The sequence below is a fragment of the Gouania willdenowi genome, chromosome 14, assembly GCF_900634775.1.
Source record: "Gouania willdenowi chromosome 14, fGouWil2.1, whole genome shotgun sequence".
Lineage (NCBI taxonomy): Eukaryota > Metazoa > Chordata > Actinopteri > Blenniiformes > Gobiesocidae > Gouania > Gouania willdenowi.
Genome location: NC_041057.1, coordinates 29,613,574 through 29,638,071, shown reverse-complemented (window position 1 = coordinate 29,638,071; position 24,498 = coordinate 29,613,574). Strand labels below are relative to the sequence as shown.

Here is a 24,498-nt window from a genome sequence, read left to right as displayed (position 1 = left end):
AGCATGGATTTGACAGTTTCTACAAAGGCACAATTGGCTGTTTCTGTGTTGTGGTACTGGTGGAAGCCAAACTGCATGGAGTGCAGTGGGGAGTGGTCATGGCTGAGATGTTGGTTGAGCAGCTGGGCTACCCACTTTTCCACCACGTTGGACACTACTGGTAGTAGAGTCTTGTCTCCAGATTTAAAACTTGGTGAGACAGTGGCCACCTTCCAGCCCAATGGATTTTAGTATTTATTGAAAATGAAATAGCAATAAATAAATGAATAAATAAAGGACTGCTTCCCTCCAAAATGATAGTAATTATTGCATTAAATAAACAATAAGGTACTGTTATTTCAACTTCATCTGGTTACTAAAAAAATAAAAAAAAACATCAATGCAGATATAGAGGTATTTTATTTGTAATTTTATTTGAGTAAATGCAAAACTCTTTCATATGGATGAATAAAAATTGTACTACTTCTTTACTGAGTTCTTTCTATTAAAATAAAATATCTCAGAGTACTACATAAGACCAAACAATCAATCCACTCTTTGATCGTAGGAAACCAACTGTCTCCCACTGGCTTCCATCTCTGCACTCGCAATCAAAGCAGAAATGTGAGCTCCTTGGTGGTGCGTGTGGTTTCTCAGACTGTGACAAAGTCTTGTGGAGGCTGGCTCCCCTTGACAACATGTACAGTCACTGTTTCCAAGATGGTCCATCAGACTGAGTACAAGACAGTGACCGAGCAGGTGACCAGGTGCTGCGATGGCTATGTCCAAGCTGGCCGTTACTGCGTTCTGTGTAAGTGGAACCTTTGTTTATCTACAACAAAGATGGGACATTGTAGTTTTGCTGTTCTTTTGTGTATTTCTCGATAACTTTGTATATGCTTTGAAGTCATTGTGTATTGCTTTTTTCTGTATAATTTGGCTTAAATTCTGTACATTTTTGCCTAAATTATGTGTATTTTTACAGTTTTTTGTGTGTTATATATAATTTTGTCAATTTTTTTCTCATTTTGGACATTAACTTTAATTATTATATATTAGACCAAGGGCCCCTCAATTTTCTATGTCTGTTCTACAGGTTGAAAATGTATTTGCACTACAGAAACAGCTCTGTATTTGTCACATCACACACACACACACCGAGCCAGTGTGACCTTTCAGTGTTTGAAACTCGAGTGCTCAGTGCACTGCTACATATATATCTGCTTCTAAAATGTTTTCTTCTTTCATTGGAGCTGTAAACGGGAGCAGAGAGTTCACTACAAAGCCAGGGTCCTGTCCACCAGCTCAGGGATGCACTCATAGTTCACAGGAGTGTGAGCTGGATGTGGACTGTCCAGGCTGGCAGAGATGCTGCCAAATACAAGAATGCTTCGTCTGCACTGATCCTACAAGTTAGTATCCGTTTTTAAACTCTGATTTTTGTAATAATAATTCAGAACTTTAGAGTTGGTAAATAAAAAAGACCCAAAAGAAAACAATGAACTGGTGCAAAACTTAAATGTATGTCAATTAATCAGTGAACATTAATCTACTTGTCAGGGGTTAGAGATGGTTGAAGGGTAGAGCTACAATCTAGAACCCAATTGCAGGAAAAGAAGAGGCAGGCAGGCAATGTGAGTAAAGTAAGCGGACTTTCACTAGTGCTGGGTGATATGGACCAAAACTCATATCTCGATATTTTTTCTCAAAATAGCGATATACGACATATATCGAAATATTTTTTTAAAGACAAACATAGTCCCATTTATTAACAAACAGCTCCACAATATGTGCCATTTTTGGCTTTTTCTCCTATAAGGGACATCATGTGTGAGTGAGTTCTATAGATAGTGTGGCTTGTTTAGGAGAAGGTCTGGGTTATGATGCACTCAGCAATCCATCTAACTGTGCTTTTCATGCTGTTATGAGAAGTAGTGAAAACAATGACTCCTAAAACAAGAGTGTTTTAATACCAAATAACTTGTAAAATAAAAAAAGCATGTTGTTATAAGCAATTTTCTATATTGGCAAAATAGAAATCTTGATATATTGTCCAGGTCTAGCATTTACACTGGTGAATCCTAGAGCCAGAAAGTCTACTGCGTTCGGGCCTGTGTAAAAAAAAAACAAGCAGGTAAGATTTAGAATGTTTATTTTGGCCAAATTTGGGGCATTTCCAATCAAAGTCTAGCGATTCGGTTGCTCTGTGAACATAAAACACTCTCGGCTCGGACCAAACAGGACGTGTCAAAGACGACGTAGAGTGAACGACATTGTGGGTGTGCAGGAGAACTGGCAAAGAAGCAAAACAAGAACACATTTTTTTTGGAAATGACTTAAACAAACTTGGAGCAACGAGGAGGTGAAGACAATCATTGACATCTGAGATCTGACAGATGCTCATCAAGACTTTCTGGGCACTCTTACTCGCTTGCTTTGACCAATAGATGAGAACCTCTTCTTCACATTTCTGTTTGTCTGCCCAGAGAAGTCTCGACTCCAGTAATGGTGCCCCAAGCGAATAGCTCATGTAACAGTATCAGAGGCTGTTTAGACCAGATAAAAAAAGTACAATATGGACGCAAACCGAGCCAAAACAAGGTGATAAAATGATCAGCTTTCTCCGCCTATTAAGCCTGAGTGCAGGACAATACCGGTGTGAAAGCAGCTTAAAAGTCTGCTTAATGACGACAATTCTAGATGCAGAAAACCAACATGGTAACAGTCATAGAGACCAACCAAGAGATGCATTTTAAAAGTCCCTCCAATGAACGGTAGGAACAAGAGAATAATGCAAAGACTCCAAACTCGACTAAATGTGGAAACACTGAGACAGGGACATGAAGGGATAGACCTGATAAAAGACAATACACTGACAAACACTCTGTGTTTGAGTACCTTAAGTAGTACAGTAAGGATAATCAAAAGATTAGGCACACCTGAATGAAGACAGGAGGTTCAGTTCAGTTCAGTTCAGTTTATTAGCCATTTCCAGTATAAAAACCACATTGGAAAAACTGTGCGAGCAGCTCAAAGTGCACTGTAAAGATATAAAAAGACATTTCATAACAAAAACAAACAATCAATGGCACATAAAATATTATAGGGTAAAATAGTGTACAATAACAGTTCCATTCTAAAATAAAGTGCCTTGTTTAGAGTCACAGATTGTAGAAAGAAACTGTTCGAAATGGCGAGGAGTAGAACATTTGATAGAGCGATACCTTTTCTCTGAATGAAGCATTTTAAAAATGGCCCAGGCAGGGTGGCCTGAGGCGTCATTAACAGTATGTCATGCTCAATTTAAGAGTCTAGCTTTATGTGTGAGCAAAGTACAGCCAATGGTCCTGCTGGCTGAGCGAACCAATTTGTTCCAAGCAGGGTTGGGGTCAATTACATTTTTCAGTCACAATTACATCTTCAATTATCTATGTTCAATTACAATTAGAATTAGCATTAGCATTACTCGCTACATAACAAGGCAGCATATCAGTCTAGTGATTTCTATTTGTTATTGAGGTAACACACTCATATTAATAAAATCCTACTTTAAGCAGTGTTTGAACGCCCCATTTCACACAGTTTAGACAATCATATCCTTTACTAGATAAAATGTTACTGCTTTGGTTACATTAGGCAATACAATACAATAGTTTTACAAGAAAAACAATAATGGGTCAAAGTCAGTGGAGAAAAATGCCACAAAGACCATTTTATTAATCACTAGCAGCACAATAACAACATTTTGTGTCTTTTGACTTTTTCCTTCATTAAGGCTGAAATATGATTAAATTATGTAGTGTTGCTTTTTTTCAGGGCTGCTCTGAGTTGCTGAAAGTCATTTTTAAAGTAAATCACATTCAGGACACTGTGTCTTTAAGAATGTGGAAACACCCCGTTATCTTCAGCAGCAGCAGATCTCTGCTGAGGAGCGACAGAGAGTTAGTTATAGAAGAGAAACACATGCAGTGTTTCCTCAAACATCTCTCAGTGCTTCAACACTCAGAACTGATAGAGTTTTACAGGATAGACAGACATCTGCACTGAGCCTCTGACAGACAGTCGCAAACACAGCTGACTGTGTGTGTCCATGCACTGGAGCATTTCAATGATGTTAGAGACCAGCCCATCAAGACCCGCTTTACGTTGTTTCTGATTGGTTTATTATTGTGTGATGCCTGCCGTGGTTGGTTAGATTTAGGCACAAGGAGACATGGATTGGTCTGAGATTGGTTATCTCTGTCAGTCAATCAGAGTTACTCGAGCTATGGCAAGCCGCGAAGATCAAAGTTCATTATCATGAAAAAAATAAAAATAGTAGTGAATGGGGAAATATAAGCGTGAGAAATGTCAAGTGTGGCGTGTGGTGTGAGAATGCGTCAAATTGCGTGACCGTCACACTCATAGCGTGAGGCTTGGCAGCTCTGATAATACTGCCCCTTTAAATAGTACATGAACTGCCGTAAAATAGGCCGACTGGAAGTAAATGCGTTTAGCATAAGCACTGAAGAGATTAGAAAGGATCAGGCCCTGCGAAAGGATCAGACACTGACAGTAGCAAAGTGCATCAAATTCTTGACAGCACGTTTTGCTAGCTCTCACTATACAGTATTTGCACTTTTTTGATGAGATTGTTTCTCTGTCACCACCAGAGGGTTGTCTTACAGAGGCCAAGGTGTCATTTGAGGCAATGCATGGAGTCTCCTGACTGCTGGCTGATTTATATTCTAGTTTCCAATGTTGTCACACTGTTTTTCAATTTCTATACACATACCCCTATGATAATTTGCATAACCCTGGGGGTACCCGTACCCCACTTTGGGAACCATGGCTCTAAGCTTTCCTAAACTACATAAAATAGATATGTGGACATTATTGTTCAAATGTCCAAATATCTATTTTTGGACATCTTACACCAGTGTTTTATGATGTTCATGCTTAAATTGATTTTACATGCAGGTATCACATCTATATCTGAAAAAGGAGGAAGTCGCCTGAATGCTACAGTAACAGTAAAGACAGGATACCAGCAGCTGGTGTCTGAGAAAGAATCATTATTGAATCATCTCAGGCTACTTCATGCAATGGTGAGAACGTATTTCCTCTTTAACTTTATGAAGTTAACGACTTTTAGCTCCAATATCTGTTTCTGAGGATGAAAGTGACGCTATCTACTGTGAGTAGTTATGTTTTAATCTTTATTATAACTGTAGGTGTCTGGAGCGATGCAGGCAGAGTCTGTGATCTATTACCTCAGCTCGTGGCCTGTGCATCCCCACAGGACTGCCACCTCGCTGCTGATGCCCTACAGCCCTCCCCTGTCTCTGCAACATGTCACAGCGAGGCTGCACCTTCTTCTCACTCACATAGACGAGGTGTCAGATGTGACAGTGCAAGGTGCGGCCATCAAAGCTTTTCTTAGCTTTCCTTCTTTACGGAAATGACAATCTGCTTGAGTTCTGCTGATGATTCATGAAGCAGAGAACACGGCGTTCAGTAAAAGAATGACTCAGTCGTACCACAGTTTCCTTCTCCGTCCCCTTCTGTGTGTGAGATGTCATCTGTGTTTCCTGCAAGGGCAGGAAAAAATAACCCAGCAAGCTGTTTTAAAGCTGCTGGAGACGACTTTTTCATTTTTATCACATAAAGACGTGGTGTAAGCCTCATAGATTGATTAATCAAAGATCATTAGTTCAAAAAAAGATGTAGAAGGTTGAAAATGCTGCTCAGAAGTTTCCATCTTTACTGTAAACACTGTTTATTCACAATTTCTGAAAAGTTTCATGCATGCATTGTGGGATGTGAAGTCCCTGTAGATGGATGCATGGGAGTGTTTTAACTTCATTTTTTATCCAGATGTCTTGTGTTTTCTTCTCCAAACAAGGGAGAGAGGGGCAACTTTTATCAGGGGACACAAAAATATGATACAATTACTGAGGCCTGAATAAATAACCCAATAAAAGTTAAACCTTCCTCTTGTGTTAGCTTTCTGTTAGCATCTCTTATGATAATGGGTCCTAAATCAGGGTTGTAAATCAGCTTCCTAATCAATGAAAATATAGGTTTTCATATTTTTGGTGTGGGTCTCTGAGCCTTTTTTGTGGCAGTATACCCCTCGATTTAAAAAAAATTTAAATGGTAAAATGTGGGAAAGCTTGATATGAAACATATTTTTCATAATTAACTACATATGCATAGAACTATAACATCGTTCGCCAGTTTTGCGTTAGATTATAATTGACAATTTTTTTTTATAGGATTTTCATGGCAATTAAATTTACAAAAAGAAAATTATCTAAACTCAATTACATTTACATATTTTTTTTAAATTACAATTACAACTACAATTACATCATAATTGTAAATTTTTATCAGTTAGCGATTGTAATTATAATTGTCCCCAAGCCTAGTCTGATCCGGGGCCACATTATCAACATTTAGAATATTAACCAATCTGAGCTTTAATACAGGAAATAATAAAGGGTTTTGTGTGTTTTTGTCTCAAATTTGTCTTCTGTGCAGAGTTCTGAGTGTTTTTTTTTTGTTGTGATTTCTCTTATTGTCACTTTCTGACTCAATTTGTCAGTAGTCGGTCATTTTATGTTTTTTTTTTTTAAATATTAGATTTTTTTTTTTCACTTTTTGTTTGCTTTTATTGTCTTATTTGGGAAGACTAAAAATTCACATCTGCCTATTTTTTGCCACAACCTTCAGTGGAATCACCAGAAATGTGTTGGGAAGTCACTTTGGCAGAGTTTTAGGTTCAAACACATGAAATCACAGTAAGTATTACATTGATGCGTCCGTCTACGGGACGACACATCTCATGATGCAATGCGTGAAACTTTTCTGACAATGTCAAGAAGATAGTGTTTACAGTGGACTTAAAAAAAATACACTGTAATTTGAACCTTTTACATCTTTTTTTGAACCATGAGGCCTATGTCTATCTGATAAAAAAATTACCATCTTCAACATTTAATATGTAAATTTGCCTATTCAGAATTAACATTACAGAAATCCTAAACATCATTCTGACCAGGAGAGATTACATCACTTTTTCCATTGGTGTGCATGTGGTAAGTCATTACAGATATCTGTAATTACTTATTGACTTGGTGTAATGAAAGCTGAAGATAACAGCTTTATAGTCAAAACTTAATTTCAGATATCTCAACCAAACAATATAAATATCTTTACCTGAGTTGAGTTGAGGGTATCTTGAGCTCAAATTTTGACCAGGCAAAGTCACAATGAATATAGATAATTGACTTTCATTCTGTTAGGTTAAAATGTAATTACAGATATCCATAATGATGTAACTCATACACATGAATGTGAAAAGTCATTTGAGTCAAAGTCGATGTCTTAAATGACAATTGTGGAAGTCTGAAGAAGAAATGTTGTAGGCTCTTGTTTAGTTTGAACTGCAGCTAACTTGATTTTTTTGTTATCCTGGATGTAAAAATAAACAAAAGACATTTGGATAAGTAATGCAATGTTTTGCTCCTATGATCTTATATTTTTTGATTCATAAGTACTTGTTTTGTCATTTACAGATATCGATGAGTGTGCACACGCTGCTCTGAACCCATGCTCCTCTCAGGCAGACTGTAACAACACAATGGGCTCCTATCTCTGTGTGTGTCCTCAAGGATACTTGGATGTTGATCCTGAGAACCCTGGCGCCAATTGTTCAGGTTAGACTGTGTGCGTGTGTGTGTGTGTGTGTGTGTGTGTGTTCCTCAAATATCTCTGTGGATCAGGAATACAGGAAATAACAGGAAATAAAGGGGTTTGTGTGTTTTTGTTGTTTTTTTTGTGTGTTTTTGTCTCATTTTGTGTGTTTTTGTCTCATTTTGTGTGTGAGTAATTTTGTGATTTCCATTTTGTTATTTTGTGAGGTTTAGGAGTCAATTTTCATATCTTTATAGTCGTTTCTTATTTTCCAGCCATTTTATGTATTTTTGTTTGCATTTTAAAAATTTTTATTTTTTGCTTTTGTTGTTTTGTGTTTTTGTTTTGGCATGGCTATCCGTACAGTTGCCGTATCACTATACCAACATTCTATGCAGTGCCCCTCATTGGCCAGTTATAGAGTTATAATCTAACCCTAACCCTAAGACGCTACGTACGTGTACTTTGGTAAACGTAACAATAGCACCGGGGGTTGTCCGTACGGCAACCATACGAATAGACACTTTCTTTTGTTTTTTATAGTCATCTTGAGCCTGCACTATGAAGCTGGATTTCCACTGATTCCGTTAGCTTCCTGGATTTATTCCGCTGTGTGCTGTACTGCGACACTGAGTAACTTCTTACGGGGCTAAATTACCATGGTAACTTAGACTGAACATCTAACCTGGTTAGGAGTAAATTCTGTTCTGGCTAGGATGTGAGCGCATATGAAAGTCCCGCCTCCCGACCATTAAGTTCTCTTGGAAAACGACCTGCTCAATAAAAGGAGGATCATTCTGTGGACATGTTACTGCGTGGATCTGATCTTACAGATGACAGGAGAGAGAGAATATTTATGGATTGATGCAATCCTTTCATTTACTCGATGACATATAGGAAATATATAGATTTTTATCTGATGGACTGATCAACATTAGTCAGCTGATAAAGCCTGCACGCGTTGGAGCTTTCAGACCGATTAAATTCTCCCATTAATTCATATTGTATAATCTCACTAATTTGAGCATTCCTTCCTTCCTGCTTATGCTGCAGTAACAGTGTTGTTTTTGGTCTGAATTATGGATTTTAATTCTTCATATTTTCAAAGAATTATCCTTCAAGTTTTATTCAAGTCTGCACAGTTTCTCCGTGTTTGTGATTGGTCAGACGCTGTAATCTCCACCCCTGTCACTGGAGCAAGCACATTGCCAGGCTGAAGTGATCGTTTTGATATCCTGCTTCATAGTACAGCTGCTCCATGATGGTGAATGTTGGTTAGGTCAGGGGTCTGCAACCTTATTCTTAAAGGAGCCATTTTGCCTAATCTCGCCTGGATTAAAATCCTTCCAGAGCTGAAAAAAAAACCTTCTCAATGAAAACAATACAGCGTATACAATTCTATACAAACTGAATAAATAATTAAAAAAAAATCTCTATCAACACGTGCTAATTTCTTGCAACATATCAAGCAATAAAGTCCTGTATTTTCTTCCAGAATAGTCTTTGTTATTTAAATTGTCTTACAAGGGATTTAAAATTTAAGATTAGCCACAGGTGCAGTGAAAGTTGATGGTCTGTAGATGTTGCAGGAGTTGGAGTAGGAAGGTGGCAGAGTTATTGCCCAATGTGATTTATTTTTGGTTAACCAATTGTTTCTATCATCATTTTATTTGAAGTTAATGTCATGAATCACCAGTAGGAAATAATAATAATTATTATATTATATTTTTTTAAAGCTTCAGGGAGCCATTGCAAAAAGAGTCAAAGAGCCACATGAGGCTCCAGAGCCGCAGGTTGCAGACCCCTGGGTTAGGTGAGCCTGCTAACGGAGAGATAAGCTATACTTATCCAGCTTTGTTGTACAGGTTCTTACAGTCATTTTGTCTATTTTTGTATTCATCTTCTGTGTTTTGCGAGTAATTAACCACCAATTAGATTATCATTAGTATCGTGTATGCAAGAGAGTTCCTCATAGACATAGGTGACAAATCTTTCTCGCAGTAATAACTACACATAGCATTTCTTGTTGTATATTACTCCTAGCTCAATAAAGCTAAACCAAAACCACCCATTCCTCAGGCATTGAACTAAAATGTGTTGAAGCGAAATAAGTAAAAGCTCATAAACTCCACAGCCAATGACAACTGACTGTTAATGTAACAATAAGAGGCAGTAACAATAATGCTGACTGTGTAAAATACCATCAACCCCAAACCTATAGCATACACTCATTCCTACCAGGGGAAAGGAACGTTTAATGAGTTAAAACACCAAACTTTAGCCCACGTCTGGAGGGTCTCTCACTTTTGATTGAAGCTGAAAATAAACACATATGGAAAAACAGTAAGTCTTCCAGCCAAACACCTCCACAAAACACCTCAAAGAAAAAAAAACAACTGAAAAACAATGAACAAACACCTATAATGGAAACACAGGAGAGATAAACCTGTTAAAGTCTCCTCTAAGGCAATGAGAAAAACTTTCAGAAACAAGTATAAATAAAAAAATCAGCCCAATACAAGGTCAGATCACATGAGGTCTTAAAACTGCTAAAAACGCCCATATCAGACCACTGTGGCCAGATGGATAATCTTTGAAATTAGAAGTCTTTAATTTCATTTTATGTTTGTTTTTAGCCAACGTTAGTGTATGGACCACCACAGAACGTCTGTCAACCATCTACACATCAATGAGCACCTACACTGACTCGACCTCCACACAGGACCCTGAAGGCAGCATCACCATGGGGGTCCTCAGCACCACTGGGAGCAACATGACTACAGCTCTGAGTAATACAAGCTCTGCACTTTATAATTCATCAGATGCTTCACTGTGGACAAGTTCAACACCTCATAGCAGCATGAGCTCATCTGTGGAGCCGCCAGAAGCAACAACCTTATGTGGTAAGGAAAGAGGGCCGGAGATTGTGGAGACAAGCACACTGATAAATGATCATCTCACTCCTATCTGCAGTTCCTCCCAGCATCAGCAGCCTTTGGGCAGGTAATGTTACGGGAACCTCCTTCACTGTCTACTGGATCAGTCAGTCCACGGAGAAACAAACCTTCCAAGTTGTTGTTAGTAGCAGCTCGGAGGTGGTTTTTTCAGTAAAAACCAATCAGAGCAGGACGGAGGTGACAGGACTGAAGCTGGGGCTTCTTTACATTGTTTCAGTCACATCTTCTGCTTGTGGAAACCAAGGGATTGCCTTAAATACATCAGTAAAAACAGGTAAGAAAATATTCATCCGTTTGGGGTACCCCTTCAGACATTTTTCCTGAAGCCATGTACCCCAACCGCTGCACACTTAAAAAAACGTAATGTAATGCATTGTGTTTCAACCATAGGGTTGCCTGTAATTCAATTGGGGTCCCCTGATATGTCTAATAATTTATAAGAACAATTAAAAATAGTTTTTAAATGTTTTAATTATCATTCTTTTTCAAATTATAACATCACACACACAAAACAATCTTAAAGGCACACCGCTGACTTTTTGACCTAAAGAGTTATTTTAAATGATTCCTCAGGCCAATATACAGCACTTGACAGTTGGAGGAGACGGACCGTCTTTGGCCAGGTCATGTGACCTGGAGAATGCCTGGAGAAGTTTCACTTCATGGCAGTCACGTGACCACAGGCTCGGATATACATAGCTCCCACATTAAGTCACAACATACGGGCATTTCCCAACCCAGCGCCATTACTGTGGGCAGCTGAAACAAGCTAGCCTCTGTTTACAACCTAAAGAGCACAATATGGTAGTTTTGTGTTGGGTTAATGGTGCACTAATTGCCGTGATAGTTCAGTTAAACATGGATTTTTTAGTAAGGGAAGTCGGTAAGTCAGATCCATAACTTCGGTATAAGGATTGGTTCTAAGGGCTGGGTCGATCGGGCTGGGGTGCAAAGCGTGGAGGCTGGCCCGACTGACTGACTGTGCTGCGGCGCTTGTGGCCACTAGGCACGCTTGTGTGAAAGTTACAGGTCTAGCGCCCCTAGTGGCCAAAAGTTACACAGTGTGCCTTTAAGAAACTGTATTTTATACTTTCACTTTCTCAAATATAAATCTAGTTCAAATAAAATGCAGCATAAAAATATCTGCGCTGGCACAGCTTGTCACTTTGTGCACTAATCCTGGCAACAACAAACATTATTAAAAGCTAATTCTAGAAAGAAAAAATAAGTCTCTGGAGATGCCAAAAATGTGTAATATTAAAAATGGGGTCACAACCAAAAAGTTGTAAACCACTGATGTAATGTCACATACAATGTAGCCCTACAGGGAAATTTGTCACTTACCTATCCTGTTGAGGAACAATATAATTAATCATGACAGCTATGCTGATTAACTCCATATGGGTTTGTTTGAGTCACAAATAAAGCTGCAAAACTTTAGAAACATGTTTAAAAATAATATTTTCTATTATACATTTACTACATAAATAATACATACAATGGCCCTCATTTATTAACCTTGTGTGAAAACGGGTGCAGATCTGAGTGCACATTGTGTACATTCGTAACTGACCAATCCCAGCACACAAATGATCAGGTGTTGATAAATGCGGCGGCTGACTTTAATCATCATTAACATGCTTTGCTGCACCACAAATTCACACACTCAGGTTTGCGTACACGAGGTCAGACCAGATGTGAGATCTGATTGTAGCGTACGATCACGTCAGAATTGATTAATACCAAAGCTTGCATGAATTTGGTCGAACGCACGTTTGATAAATGAGGGATAAATTGACACTAAACTGCTCAAGGGAGACCAAGACAGGAATCCCTTTATTGATATATATGATCTTAAACTTTATGTTTGGAAAATGTGATTGCATTATGAAAAAATCCTTTTCTTTTTAGATGCTCAGACTGTTGACGTCAGCGCTCGTCTTACCAACATCCAGTTCACAGCAGACCTGCAGGACCCCAACAGCCCAGCCTATAAAGACCTCAGCCAGAGTATCATAGATGAGGTATTTAGATTAGGATGGATTATGAGGTGACATGGATCTCTCATGAAATTCCGGTTTAGCTACATATGTAGCTTACCTCTGTCCAGGGTTGGGGTCAATTAAAATTGTAAACACATAATTGATAATTAATTTCAATGATGGCATAATGGACCTTTCGCAAAAGCCCCACCCCCCTTATTTACTTTTGCTATGTCCGTCAACTTCCTGAGTTGGTCTTGTCTTTAATGGCTAGGACAAGTCTCCTGGTGCTTGTTAGTGACTCTTTTTGGAGCAATACCTACCCGATATCCTCCAGATCCAGGCAAAAGGGGTTACAATATGCTGTGAAGGGATAAATCGAAGTGAAAGCATGCATGTTGCATCTGATGGTGTGGATGGTGATGACAAAAAAGGTGGTGTGGAAGAAATCTGCGGGACAACTGAATTGCAAATATTATGACATTTATTGTACAATTAGAGTCCAAACACAGGGTGTCAAAACCTGCTGAGAGCTGCTTGCCAGATCATTGCAAACACAGCAATCTCTGCAAAACTCCAAAGCATTTCCCAGCAAGCTAGTGCCTATATAGGCAAGAGAAAGGTCATCCTACAGGGTTATATCTCTAACCTTAGCTCATCACCATATATGGAATTACCTTACTCTAGAAATAGTTGGAGAAAAAGACAACCTATAAATCAGTGAAACAGGGAGCTTGTTGTTTGACTCCTGAGTTTAAATATATCTCAATGGTATACTGACTCAAAAATGAAGGCTTTTAAGCTCTTCACTGTGATGTATTGAAAACAGTTAACCTTAGCTGAAAAGAGTATAAACCTTATATTATCGAGATGTTAAATACTTTGATACACTTCATTTCCATCTTAGAGATGTACTTCATGCAATCTAACAAGCCCCAAAAATATGTTTTTTTGAAAATATCAAATGTAGAATAAAGAATATTCATTAATGAAGTAGAGTACATTGCAATAAGCATTTTCTATTCTAACAGACATCACAAACATGTATGCACCTGAAGTGCTTGACTTCTGTGAATATCTTTCTAACTTTACCGAAGTCACTGCTGGGTAAGTTGTCTTATATTATATTGTTTGTATCTTACTTAAAGTAAAAGAGCGTTACCACAGTTAATGGGGATCTTAATAAAACAAACTGTTACATCAGCTAGCAAGCTGAACCAAAAGGTGATCCAAGGCTAATAAGATACTCAATTTATTTTCTTTAATAAAAAAAAATTTCATAAGCATCATATAGTATTTCGTAAAAGTAATGCTTGCTGTCTGTGCCTTAAATTAAGTATTTCAGTTAATAAAACCCCAGAAGACAAAGTCTTGGCGGTCACCCCATCCAGCTCCAATCACAGGATTTAGAAAAAGGAGGGGTGAGCAGAGCCCACGAAGGAACCTCCTCATTGGCTGCCGCAATATATATGGAAGCGTGTGCAAAGTGCAAATTTGTTTTCAGCAAAGCATGGCTGCCGAACACCCACCAGGACTGTTACTGCATATACTGCTAAAAAACCCAAAAAGAGAAAATCAGAGGAAGACAAAAAATAAATGTTTGGATGCAACTTCAGACTGTCAACCTATGTGTGTGCACATTCAGCGCTCGTGCACTACTTCTTGCACTTCCAGAGGAGGAGACTGGGAGGGATTATCAGAGTGGGGGGCAGGATTTATGGTTCAAATTCAGCCACGCCCCTCTGTCATTGTTCAAAATTCAGGTAGTGCAGCTTTAATATAGATTGGGAGAGTTGTATGCTTCAGGAGGATGTCGACTGAAATATTGATAGTAATATGGTAATATGATAGTTGCTAATAACTGTATAGAGGGTTTGCACGGCGCATCATCAACCGCGACATCAACCCGGAAATCGCCATATTGGCGATATTCAGCAGGTAAACAAACCTCACGCACACAAGCAAATTCTGAATTTCGAGAGGAAATGGTGAATTATTGCCGTGTTTTTGGCTGTACCAATCAGTCAGACTGTGAAAAACATTTGGAGTTTTATAGACTGCCAAAAGTTGTAACAAATCAGGGAGAACAATGTCAAATGTTATCAGAGGAAAGGAGGCGCTTGTGGTTAGCGAAGTGAATTGTTGATAGCAGCGGCTCTTAACTAATTTTGTAGTTTGATGATAATAATTCACATCAAGCTACTGCATGTAATATTATGTACTTAATATAATCACATTTAATAGCCTGTTACAGTAGCAACAGTTCTTAATATGTAGAGCTAAAATGTGCTGTATTTCTCATTGTATTCCAGGTAAAAGGTCTGACCTTTTACTTACTTTGGCCTTCACAACACATCTGTCATTGATGACTTGATACTGCATCTCCATCACCCATCCACACACCATCTGATTATAGACCTCCAAACTTTCATAAGATTTAGGGTCTTCCGCTGTGTATGGGCTTGGTGAGAAAACCAGGTAGTGACAATATCTGGATACATAATAGACGGAAGACTCTCCAGGTTGTCATTGATACAAGACGAGGACGCCGACTTGTATGGATCTTCACCACCAATAAAGCGTAACTTTTCCAAAAGCGTGCCCTTTCCTGCGGACCAAGAACTTCCCTGTATGCCTTTGCATCTATAATGTATTTTGAGAAGCTTTAGTGTGGTTTATCCATCACAGAGGTTTTCTCCATGTGCCTCCAACATGTAGTGTTTACATTCGTATACCGTTAACATGGCCGTGCATTCGGGTTACTGTCCAGAACGTGACGTTGATGAAAACCCTCTATACCCCAGTCGTCGCCGTCGCCCCCCACCCTTCACTAGGTACGTTAATGTATAGTTATGTCAATGCACTGTAATGTCTTTCAACACCTTATTTATTCAAAATCAAATCAAATCAAGCATTATTGTCATTTTGCTGAACACATATTAGTGCAGACAAGATGAGATAACGTTAAAAACATACACGTCTCCCATACTACACACACACACACACACACACACACACACACACATCCCTGAGACATTTTTATAGTTTTATAGTCCTTTGTAGACATCGCTCCAATTGTGTTTTTGACTTTGGGAATGGAAAGAGCACGACAAACCAGCTAAACTCTTGGGGTACCTGGTATCTGACTTGCACAAGCCATGAGCACACCGCTACACCATTGTGCCTGCTCTGAGCATGTCGGACCTGCCTTACATAGTAACGGTTGCTCGGACGTCTGATTGTACAATGACTGTTTGTGGGCGGGGTTTTGCAAAAGGTCTATTGTAATTGTAATTGAAAAATATGTTTTGAGTTCAGATAATTGAGTTTGTAATCGTAATTGGCATTAACATTCTAGAAAAAAATGTCAATTATTATTTATTCCAGGCTCAGTAATTGTAATTAATTGTAATTCCACTTTTGTAATTGAAACCGTAATTAGAACTGACTTTCAAAGGAAAAAATAATTATTATAATTTAATAGTAATTGGAAAAAAAATGTCACTGTAATTGTAAATGAGTTGTAATTGAACATGGACAATTGAAGACGTAATTGTAACTGAAAAGTGTAATTGACCCCAATTCTGCTTTTGTCTACATGACTGTGCTAATGGGTAATAGTTAATGGATAATAGGAGCTTTGTGTAGCTTAAAGAACTATTTTGAATTAAATATTCGTCCAAATCTTCCCTACAGATCTACAGCTCCCTGTCTCAGGATATGAAGACCATGGTGGATTCAGGGCAGATGACTATTGTGATCACAGGCTTTTCTTCAGGAAGCGTCATGGTCAACTTCAACCTCATATACAGTCCAAACCAAAGCCAGGGCATCAGAAATGTGTCCACACTGTTGCTGGAGTCCCTGATCAACAGCGAGAATTACACAGTGGACGAAAACAGCACAAGAGTAAATGGTATCCAACTTAAGCAATAAGTATATTATAACTCAATGTAATTCTGCATCACCAGTGCATGACTTGGCAGTGTATATTTCTTTAATACTTACAACATTATGACTGACTGATATTTGTTTTAGATTTTGATGAATGTGAATCAGGTAATAATGATTGTTCCCAAGAAGCTACCTGTATTAACACCTGGGCATCGTACACTTGTGAATGTCTGGGTGGATTTATGGACGAAACCCCAGAAAGGCCTGGACGAGTTTGTCAAGGTAATGTCTGTTACTAACGGAAATATATACAAAAAAACAAAAAAAAAAAACATTTTATGCCTTAACAACAAAAACATTCAGGTCTTTAATATATACATATATATATATTTTTCCTTGTGTAGCAATTACTACCACAACCAACCACAACCAAAACAACACAAACAACAACAACAAGCAGTGGTGTTGGAACCATTACAACTGCTGCTGCAGCCACAACCCCAATGGATTCAACAACAACCAAAATTGCTGTCCTACCAATGGTTACATCTGACTCAAGAAGCACGACTGTCTCAACAAGCACGATTGCTACTAGACAGGCCTCACCTCACACAGGTACAAGTACCAGTGCACCGACAATCACTGGTACAACAACTACTAGTGATACAACAACCACTGGTACAACAACTACTAGTGCTACAACAACCACTGTTACAATAACAACAACAACTAGTCCTCCGACAACTACTGGTACAACAACTACTGGTTCAACAACTTCTAGTCCACCAACAACCACTGGTGCAACTACTAGTCCTGAAACAACCACTGGCACAACTACTAATACACCAACAACCTCTGGTTCACCAATTTCTAGTCCACCAACAACCACTGGCACAACTACTACCAGTACTTTAACAACCACTGCTACATCAACTACAATTAGTCTATTAAAAACTCCAAAGATGCCAAAAAGCCAGATAATTAGCACCACCAAAACTACCACAACCTCCACCAGTCCTCCTCTTGTCCCCAGCACTACTTCACTGAGACTTTTGATGGGAGACGTTTCAGTTGAGTGCAGAGATGCTGCCATCACTGTGACTGTTGCCAGAAGTTTCCTTGTGAGGGCCAACATTCAGGAGAGCGCTCTGTACTTGGGCCTCCCAGAGTGTGGAGTCAAAGGAGGCAATGGTTCTCATGTCCAACTGACTGTGGGCTTGGATGAGTGTACCACCACCCTTGTGCAGGTCAGTGACAGGTTTGTTATTCTGATTCACCATTATCAAATCAACAATTGAGTGATTTCACCTATTTTCAACATGCTTTTTATTTTTTTTAGAATAAAACCTCCTACACGGCCTCTGTGCACCTGTACATTGAATCAAACACAGCAAATGGAAAAGTAGTGGTTCCCACAGCAAACCTTGCAAAGTTTGCGGTCCCGATCATGTGCACTTTCATGAAGAAAATAATTGTTTCTGCAGATTATGCCTCCATGGGGTATACGTCCTACTGTTGTAATATGAATATATTTCCTTCCTCGTAGTTCAATAACAATATGATCATGGTTAGTTTGGCTTCTTTCTTTCTCCAGGTATACCATGATTGAAGAGAATATCACTGGTTTGGGGTCATTCCAGGTAATTGTTCAGCTAATGAATGGTACGATGCCTCTACCTCAAAACTATAGCCTGTCCTCCAAAGAGGCTGTGGTGCTGGATGTCCGTCTCAACACCTCCTTAGAGCTGATCAAACTGGTCATCGACAAGTGCTGGGTCACGGCCAGCCGAAACGCCCTGGACCCCAACAGCTACACCTTCCTGGAGAACAGGTGTGCTACAGCCACACAAACGCACGCACGCACAAAGAAAGAAAGAAAGAATTACTAGAAGTTACAGATTGTCTAAGGTGATACATTGAGAGGTGGTCCTGGAGGGTTTACTGCACTGCATGTTTCCATAGTTGAAAATAATTGTTTACAGTCAGTAGTGTTTTTGTGGTTGGACTTAGAGTGGAAACTGCTGTCAAAAGCCACAACAGTGAGAGCATGCCGTAGGTAAACTTTCCAAAACTCGGAGGTAGCATTATAACCTCTACTCCACTGAAAAGTGACACAAAAAATAAAGTATTCACGCTTCATCTTTTTGAAATTTCTGTAATTTTTCCAAACTAATTTTAACTCTCGGTTTAAATGATTTAGGGCGCTATTCTCCCATGCGCTTAAGTAAAAAAAGGGCTGTTTTTGGCTGCGCCCTATTCTATCAGGGCTCTATTCTCCCATGTGCGTAAGTCCAAAAAGCTGTGCAGCGGCGCTGTTTTTGGCTGCTCGCTATTCTCTCCCTGTACTTAAGTCAGTCGCTGTGCGCCTTCATCCCAGTTACGCACTGTGGGTGGAGCCCTGAAATGTGGGTGTTCCCATTCCCACCTGTCTTTACGCGCATTCTCCAGTGTGCGTAAGCCCTTTTCATCTTACGCGCTTCTAACCCGCCCCAATAAGGTGAAACATTATATTGCACTAGAAATATGGACGTAGTTACATTTGAAACCACACGGACTCGTGCGTCACGCAGCAGCAGCTGTGATCACTCAGCTGCTGCTGCGCGATTAATTAAAACTCTGACAGTCGCAGACTTCTGTCCACGTTGGTCACAGTGATTCAACGATTTTCATACTATGTCCAATGTAAAGTCACAGTTTGAGCCACTACAGAGTGAAACAAGTTGTCATATGCGGATGAGGATGGATCATAAACTGTTCCCACACATATTTTAATGAGGCTCAGCTCAGGCCGCTTTAAACTATTTATATTTAAAACTGCGTATTATGGAATCCAATAGTTCTGTTTCACTGCAAACATCCCTCTGTTAAAGCAGGACGTTCTGCGGCCGGGTTATTTCCTCATATCTCCAGCTCATCTAACTCTGTCATGCTTTACAGCGATGATGATGATGATGATGATGATGATGATGATGATGATGATGATGACTCAGTCATACTGCAATAATCTGATCAAATCAACCTGTATCAATGAAGGCGTTTCAAATTAAAAGTGAACATTTATCATTTTCACAGTTTTCAATGACATTTACAAGCGTTGGGAAAACTCCATGTTCCATGATTTCTCCTTAACTTCAACCCGCCTTCATTCACACATATGCGCTTTTGGTCTACCTTAAGTGCGGTGGGCGTGTCAGCAGCCTCAACTGGAGAATACGCGTAGGAGAGAAGCATGTAACCGCAGGCGTGTAAAAGAGCGCTTAAGTCCAGACAGGAGAATAGACCCCTTAATGAACAAATACTGACAATCACAGAATTATGTAAATTTCTCTCACAAAAACAATTACTTTTCTAATCTGAACATTACTCATGTCATAGAATTTGTTTTTCAAATCTAATATCCAAGAAAGTGTATTTAGTTTTTTATGCACCAATCCAGACATGAATGTGTGTGTTTTAATGCGTCCATACATGGGTTGATGGATAGATGGATGAAACTTTTGTTTGTCCCTTATTGGTGGATTATTTCCACTCTGTGTCTCTATAGCTGTGCTCTGAATGTGTTCACCAACGTGCTCATGAACGGTAACTCCAGCACAGCCCGCGTGTCCGTGCAGATATTCGCCTTCGTCAGCCTGGATGTGATCTACCTGCACTGTCAGATCCAGATCTGCCTGCAGACTGGGTTGGACACCTGTTTGCCTGTGAGTGCTTTCACATTCATCTGAACCCAAGCTGAAAACACCTCTTTGCTGTTGTACATTTGGATGATTGCTGTGTTCCATCATCAGGACTGTGGACAGAGAGCTGCACGCTCAGGAAAGATTATTGGAAGAACGTTTGGCTCTTTAGGGCCTATTTACAAGGAGGATGAAGGTGAAGTATTTGGAAAGACAAAAAAAGAGAGAAAAAATGGTGCAAAACTCAAAAGTGCATCTTTTGAATGTTTGCAAATGAAATGAAGTCAGAGATCAATAAAAAGATGTGGTGAAAAAGGTTTGTAGCCTTTTAGAGAAAAGGTAGCAATAAGTGATTTAATTGGGTTATTCAGGTTGTGTCACCTGATATAGTTCTGATATAGATACAGTTCCAAATACCTACCTGTAAGACAAAATATTTGTTTACTAGTACTATAGTGCATTCAATATCCTACAGAGCTCCTTAAGGGACATGCAAAATAAATAAATAAATAAATAAATAATGTTTGTGCGATCTGGCAAAACTAGGGCTTGCAACAAAAAAAAAAAAACTGAAATAAAGAAAAAGAGCCCCACCCCCCGATGGTTCCAAGTCAGAGTTCATCCCAAGTGAGTCATCCACAGTGCAGAATATCCATCCATCTATTTTCTGACCCGCTTGCTCCTTTTTTTCAGGGTCGTGGGGGTCTGCTAGAGCCTATCTCCAGCTCTCAATGGCCGTCAGGCGGGGCCAGCGCAGGATATTAATCAGTTTATTGATTTTTACTTTGAAATCAGGTCAAAATATAAAGATATTAAGGATTTGCTTGCTCGTCGGCACAGCTTTCATCTTAGTGACAGAGAAGTAAAGACGACACTTTGTTTAAGGGGACAAAGTCGTCAAAAAGAATACTTAGAGCTTGGAATCCTGGTTGAATTCTGGGGCTCGTTTTGCAAGATCCTGCAATAGATTTGTTTTTGTTTTTTCTTACTTTAATTTTTTTAATACACTTTTTGCATGTCCCTTTAGGGGACGCTGAAAAATCCAGCTCCCTGATTGGTTGTAATAATTTAGAAAACCAATTACTAGCCTGAATTTCCCCCGCCCCCTAACTAGCATATAAGGCTATGTAACAGCAACACTTTTTACTTCACTAGTTTACTAGTGTAGCCTAGGGTGACCAGACATCCCCATTGTCAGAGTTGCCCCATTGTCAGAGTTGCATCCCTTGTCCCGGTCAATTTTCCCCAAACTATTGATTTGTCCCAGTTTTTCACAAGCACAGTCCCATTTGTCCCGTTTATTAAAGGTCCCATATCATGCTATTTTTCACCCATCTCCATTTGTTCTAAGAACCCCAAAAACATAGTATTTGAGGTTTATTTTACCAAACTCACCTGTTTTCCAGAGTTTTAGCCTCTGAAAAGTCACTTTCTGAGCAACTCTACACAAACAGGCTGATTTGCGGCCTACTTATGCATATTCATGAGTGGGCGTGTCTATAGACGGAACACTGACTTCCTCCTCCCCGCATGGTGACGTAGAGTCAGAGGACGGCCCGCCCTCCTCCCACCCACTCCATAGCTGAGCTCATGTTGCTTTATCAACATGAGACATAGCGTGAGGGCGGGGCGTTCGGTACATACATAGACTGTAGAAAATACATACGTAGCACTGCGCGAAAGACACTGAAATGCTCACCTTTGTGGGCGTGTCTGTTTACATGTCAATCATGACAGAGAGCTTCCTGGAGGCGCGGCTTCTCCAGCTCAGTGTCGCATCAAATTCGTCATGAAAGTGGGAACGCGACATCAAATTGGAGCGAGGTGTTTGGGCTCACCCTGCAGTAAGAAAGGAGCAAATCACCCTCTAACTAACGATTGAGGGAATCAATGAATAAAGCACTTTGGGCATGTGTATGAAGCCCTAATAGCACCTTTATTATGTTTAAAGCACAGAAAAGTTGATTTGTCGTAACACGGGCCCTTTAAGAAATGAACGTCTGTTGCCGCTGACAGAAAAGAACCCCTAAAGCAGTGCATTTGCTTAAAAATGTGATGTGTGTGCACTGTGAGCTGTCAATTACACAGTTGCCATGGTAGCGCTCGCAATAAAAACCAATTCAATAGCTCAAAACTCGATGCTGATTGGTCGATTGGCATTGACAATATTACTCTCATGCTTTCTCCTTCAACGTGCCAAAAAGAAAAACAATTTTTTTGGATTATTGAAAACAATTTTATGTTAACTTATAATGTTGCTTTTTTTGACTGTTTGCCACTTTGAATTTGGCTCAGTCGTTGTCATATTACATTTCATCCAAAAGGAAGAAAAAAGAAATGGAATTTATGTGACCTTTTTTTCCATTACAAATAAAACCATATGCAAATGGTTACTTTTGAAAATCTGTCGTCTTCTTCGTAAATTACTGTCTCGGTTTTGAGTTTTAAAAATCTGAAAATCCTCTACTAGTGACACTTTTTACTTCAGTGGAATTCTACTCGTTCACTTGTAAAACAAAATGGGGGAATTTACTCCAAATCTGAGCACTAGAGCTTTAGAGATATAGAATTTATGCTCAAACGAATTTCCACACGCACTTTTCATTCCGCAGCATTACTTTCCAGATAGCACGCATACTTCTCACCGATGTCGGCCTCAGATCGTGCATCAGCATTCTACTCCGAATGTGTCATTTTGTGTGTTTTTCCCCCCAAATCGGAGATACCACTTATAAAATTATAGAACTGTAAAAAGTTACTTCCATGAAGCTGTTTTGGTGCTGGGGCTCTTTTGGCTATGCTGCTGAAAATACTTTTATGATCATGAACTGTGTCTCTCTTTATGGATATGGAGATATTTATAATAATTGAATAATTCAAGCTAAATAAAGGTCAAATAAACTGCAGAGAGGGTGCGCTGAGCATCTTTAATTTATCGTCCAACATCGTCCAGATACCGATGTCTCCGCGACGTCTGACCAATGAGCAAACACTCTCCATAATACGTCTTGCCAATGCAACTTCATTCATCGTGCCAACGTTGGCGAGATTCATCAAAGTGTAACACAGACTCTTATCCTTCCGTTTAGCATGTGTTTAAATGTTGTGCTAATGCTGTGTTTCTTCTTGTTCCTGCAGAGCCCCTGGAGGAGACCGTTGACCTTGCCTATGTGGTGGGCTTCTCTTGTCTTGGTGTGGGCTTGATGATCCTCTTCATCGTTGGCTTAGTCTGCCTCTTCTTCTACCAGAGGAACCGCATCGGCCACTACAACTTCAGCAACAAACCCAAAACGCAGAACTTCACCTACATTGTGTATGATTGATTAGTTGATCAGCAGCTGGATCAAGAAACTCTGGATTTGACTAATGCAGCACTTTTACCGCTAGGTGTCACTACTGCACATCTTTTTTAGCACACTGCACTTATTTGCACAAGAAACAATCAATTGTACAATATATGCAGTTGTATTTACAGATAAACTGCCTTTTTAAATATATTTTAGTTTAGAAATAACTGCTGCTTTATTGTATGGAGACTGTATGTATCAATAAAAGTGTACAAAATAACACAAAATGTCAATTTTTCTCATTTGTAACTTTGTCATTTTAAATATTTGATATGTTACATTGTGCTTTTCACTGATCAAATATTCCTTAAGCACACATGTAAAATCATTCATGCTTCATTGTTATTTCATCTGTTATTTTCTAAGGATGTTTAGAGTTAATACATTGGGTTTTGTGTGTGAGTTATGCAACAATACTATATATTCTATACCTACTACTAATCCTTAAAAGGGTCACATCTATAACAGGGACATGTAGGAATATCGTAAAAAACAATCCACCAGTCATTCACTATGGTGGTGACCCCCACTCTAGCTGAAGGTGGTTGAACACAGACGTGAACATTGAAGAACAGTCATGATGAGACAGGACCATCTATAAAAATAAAGGGGAGAGATTTTTGGGGACCATCCATAAAGTCAGCAAAATGATGGTCCATTGTTCTATGAATCTGTGATAACCACATTTATTTCTCATTATTTGCACTATAGTATATTAAAGATGTAAATCCTTGTTTGAATCAGAAATAAAATGGCTCAAAAGTGATCAAAAATGGTGGAAAAGGTGGTGAAGTGTGATGAAATGGATTTAAAAACCCTGTGGGTTTTACATGGTTAAAAGCTGCAATTAGAGTGGCCAAAACGGACAGAAAAGTGGTTAAAAAAAAGGGTCAAAGTTGTCAATATTTTATGTTTAAACTGGCAAATAATGGGCCATGACAAATTGTGAATGTGATTAACTTGGCAAAAAAAAAAACAAAAAGAG

General features: G+C 39.2%; 1 protein-coding gene across 1 annotated transcript; it reads left to right on the top strand.

The window, feature by feature from the left end:
- The first annotated feature begins 699 nt into the window (after positions 1-699).
- umodl1 (uromodulin-like 1) lies at positions 700-23,645 on the top strand. The gene is given in 16 exon segments (XM_028465976.1): positions 700-790; positions 4,939-5,066; positions 5,193-5,376; positions 7,539-7,679; positions 10,293-10,559; positions 10,630-10,887; positions 12,525-12,637; positions 16,292-16,511; positions 16,634-16,771; positions 16,894-17,044; positions 17,046-17,736; positions 17,829-17,989; positions 18,084-18,320; positions 20,034-20,190; positions 20,278-20,362; positions 23,305-23,645. Coding segments are annotated over 16 exon segments (3,207 nt in total). The 3' UTR covers positions 23,490-23,645.
- Positions 23,646-24,498: the final 853 nt, after the last annotated feature.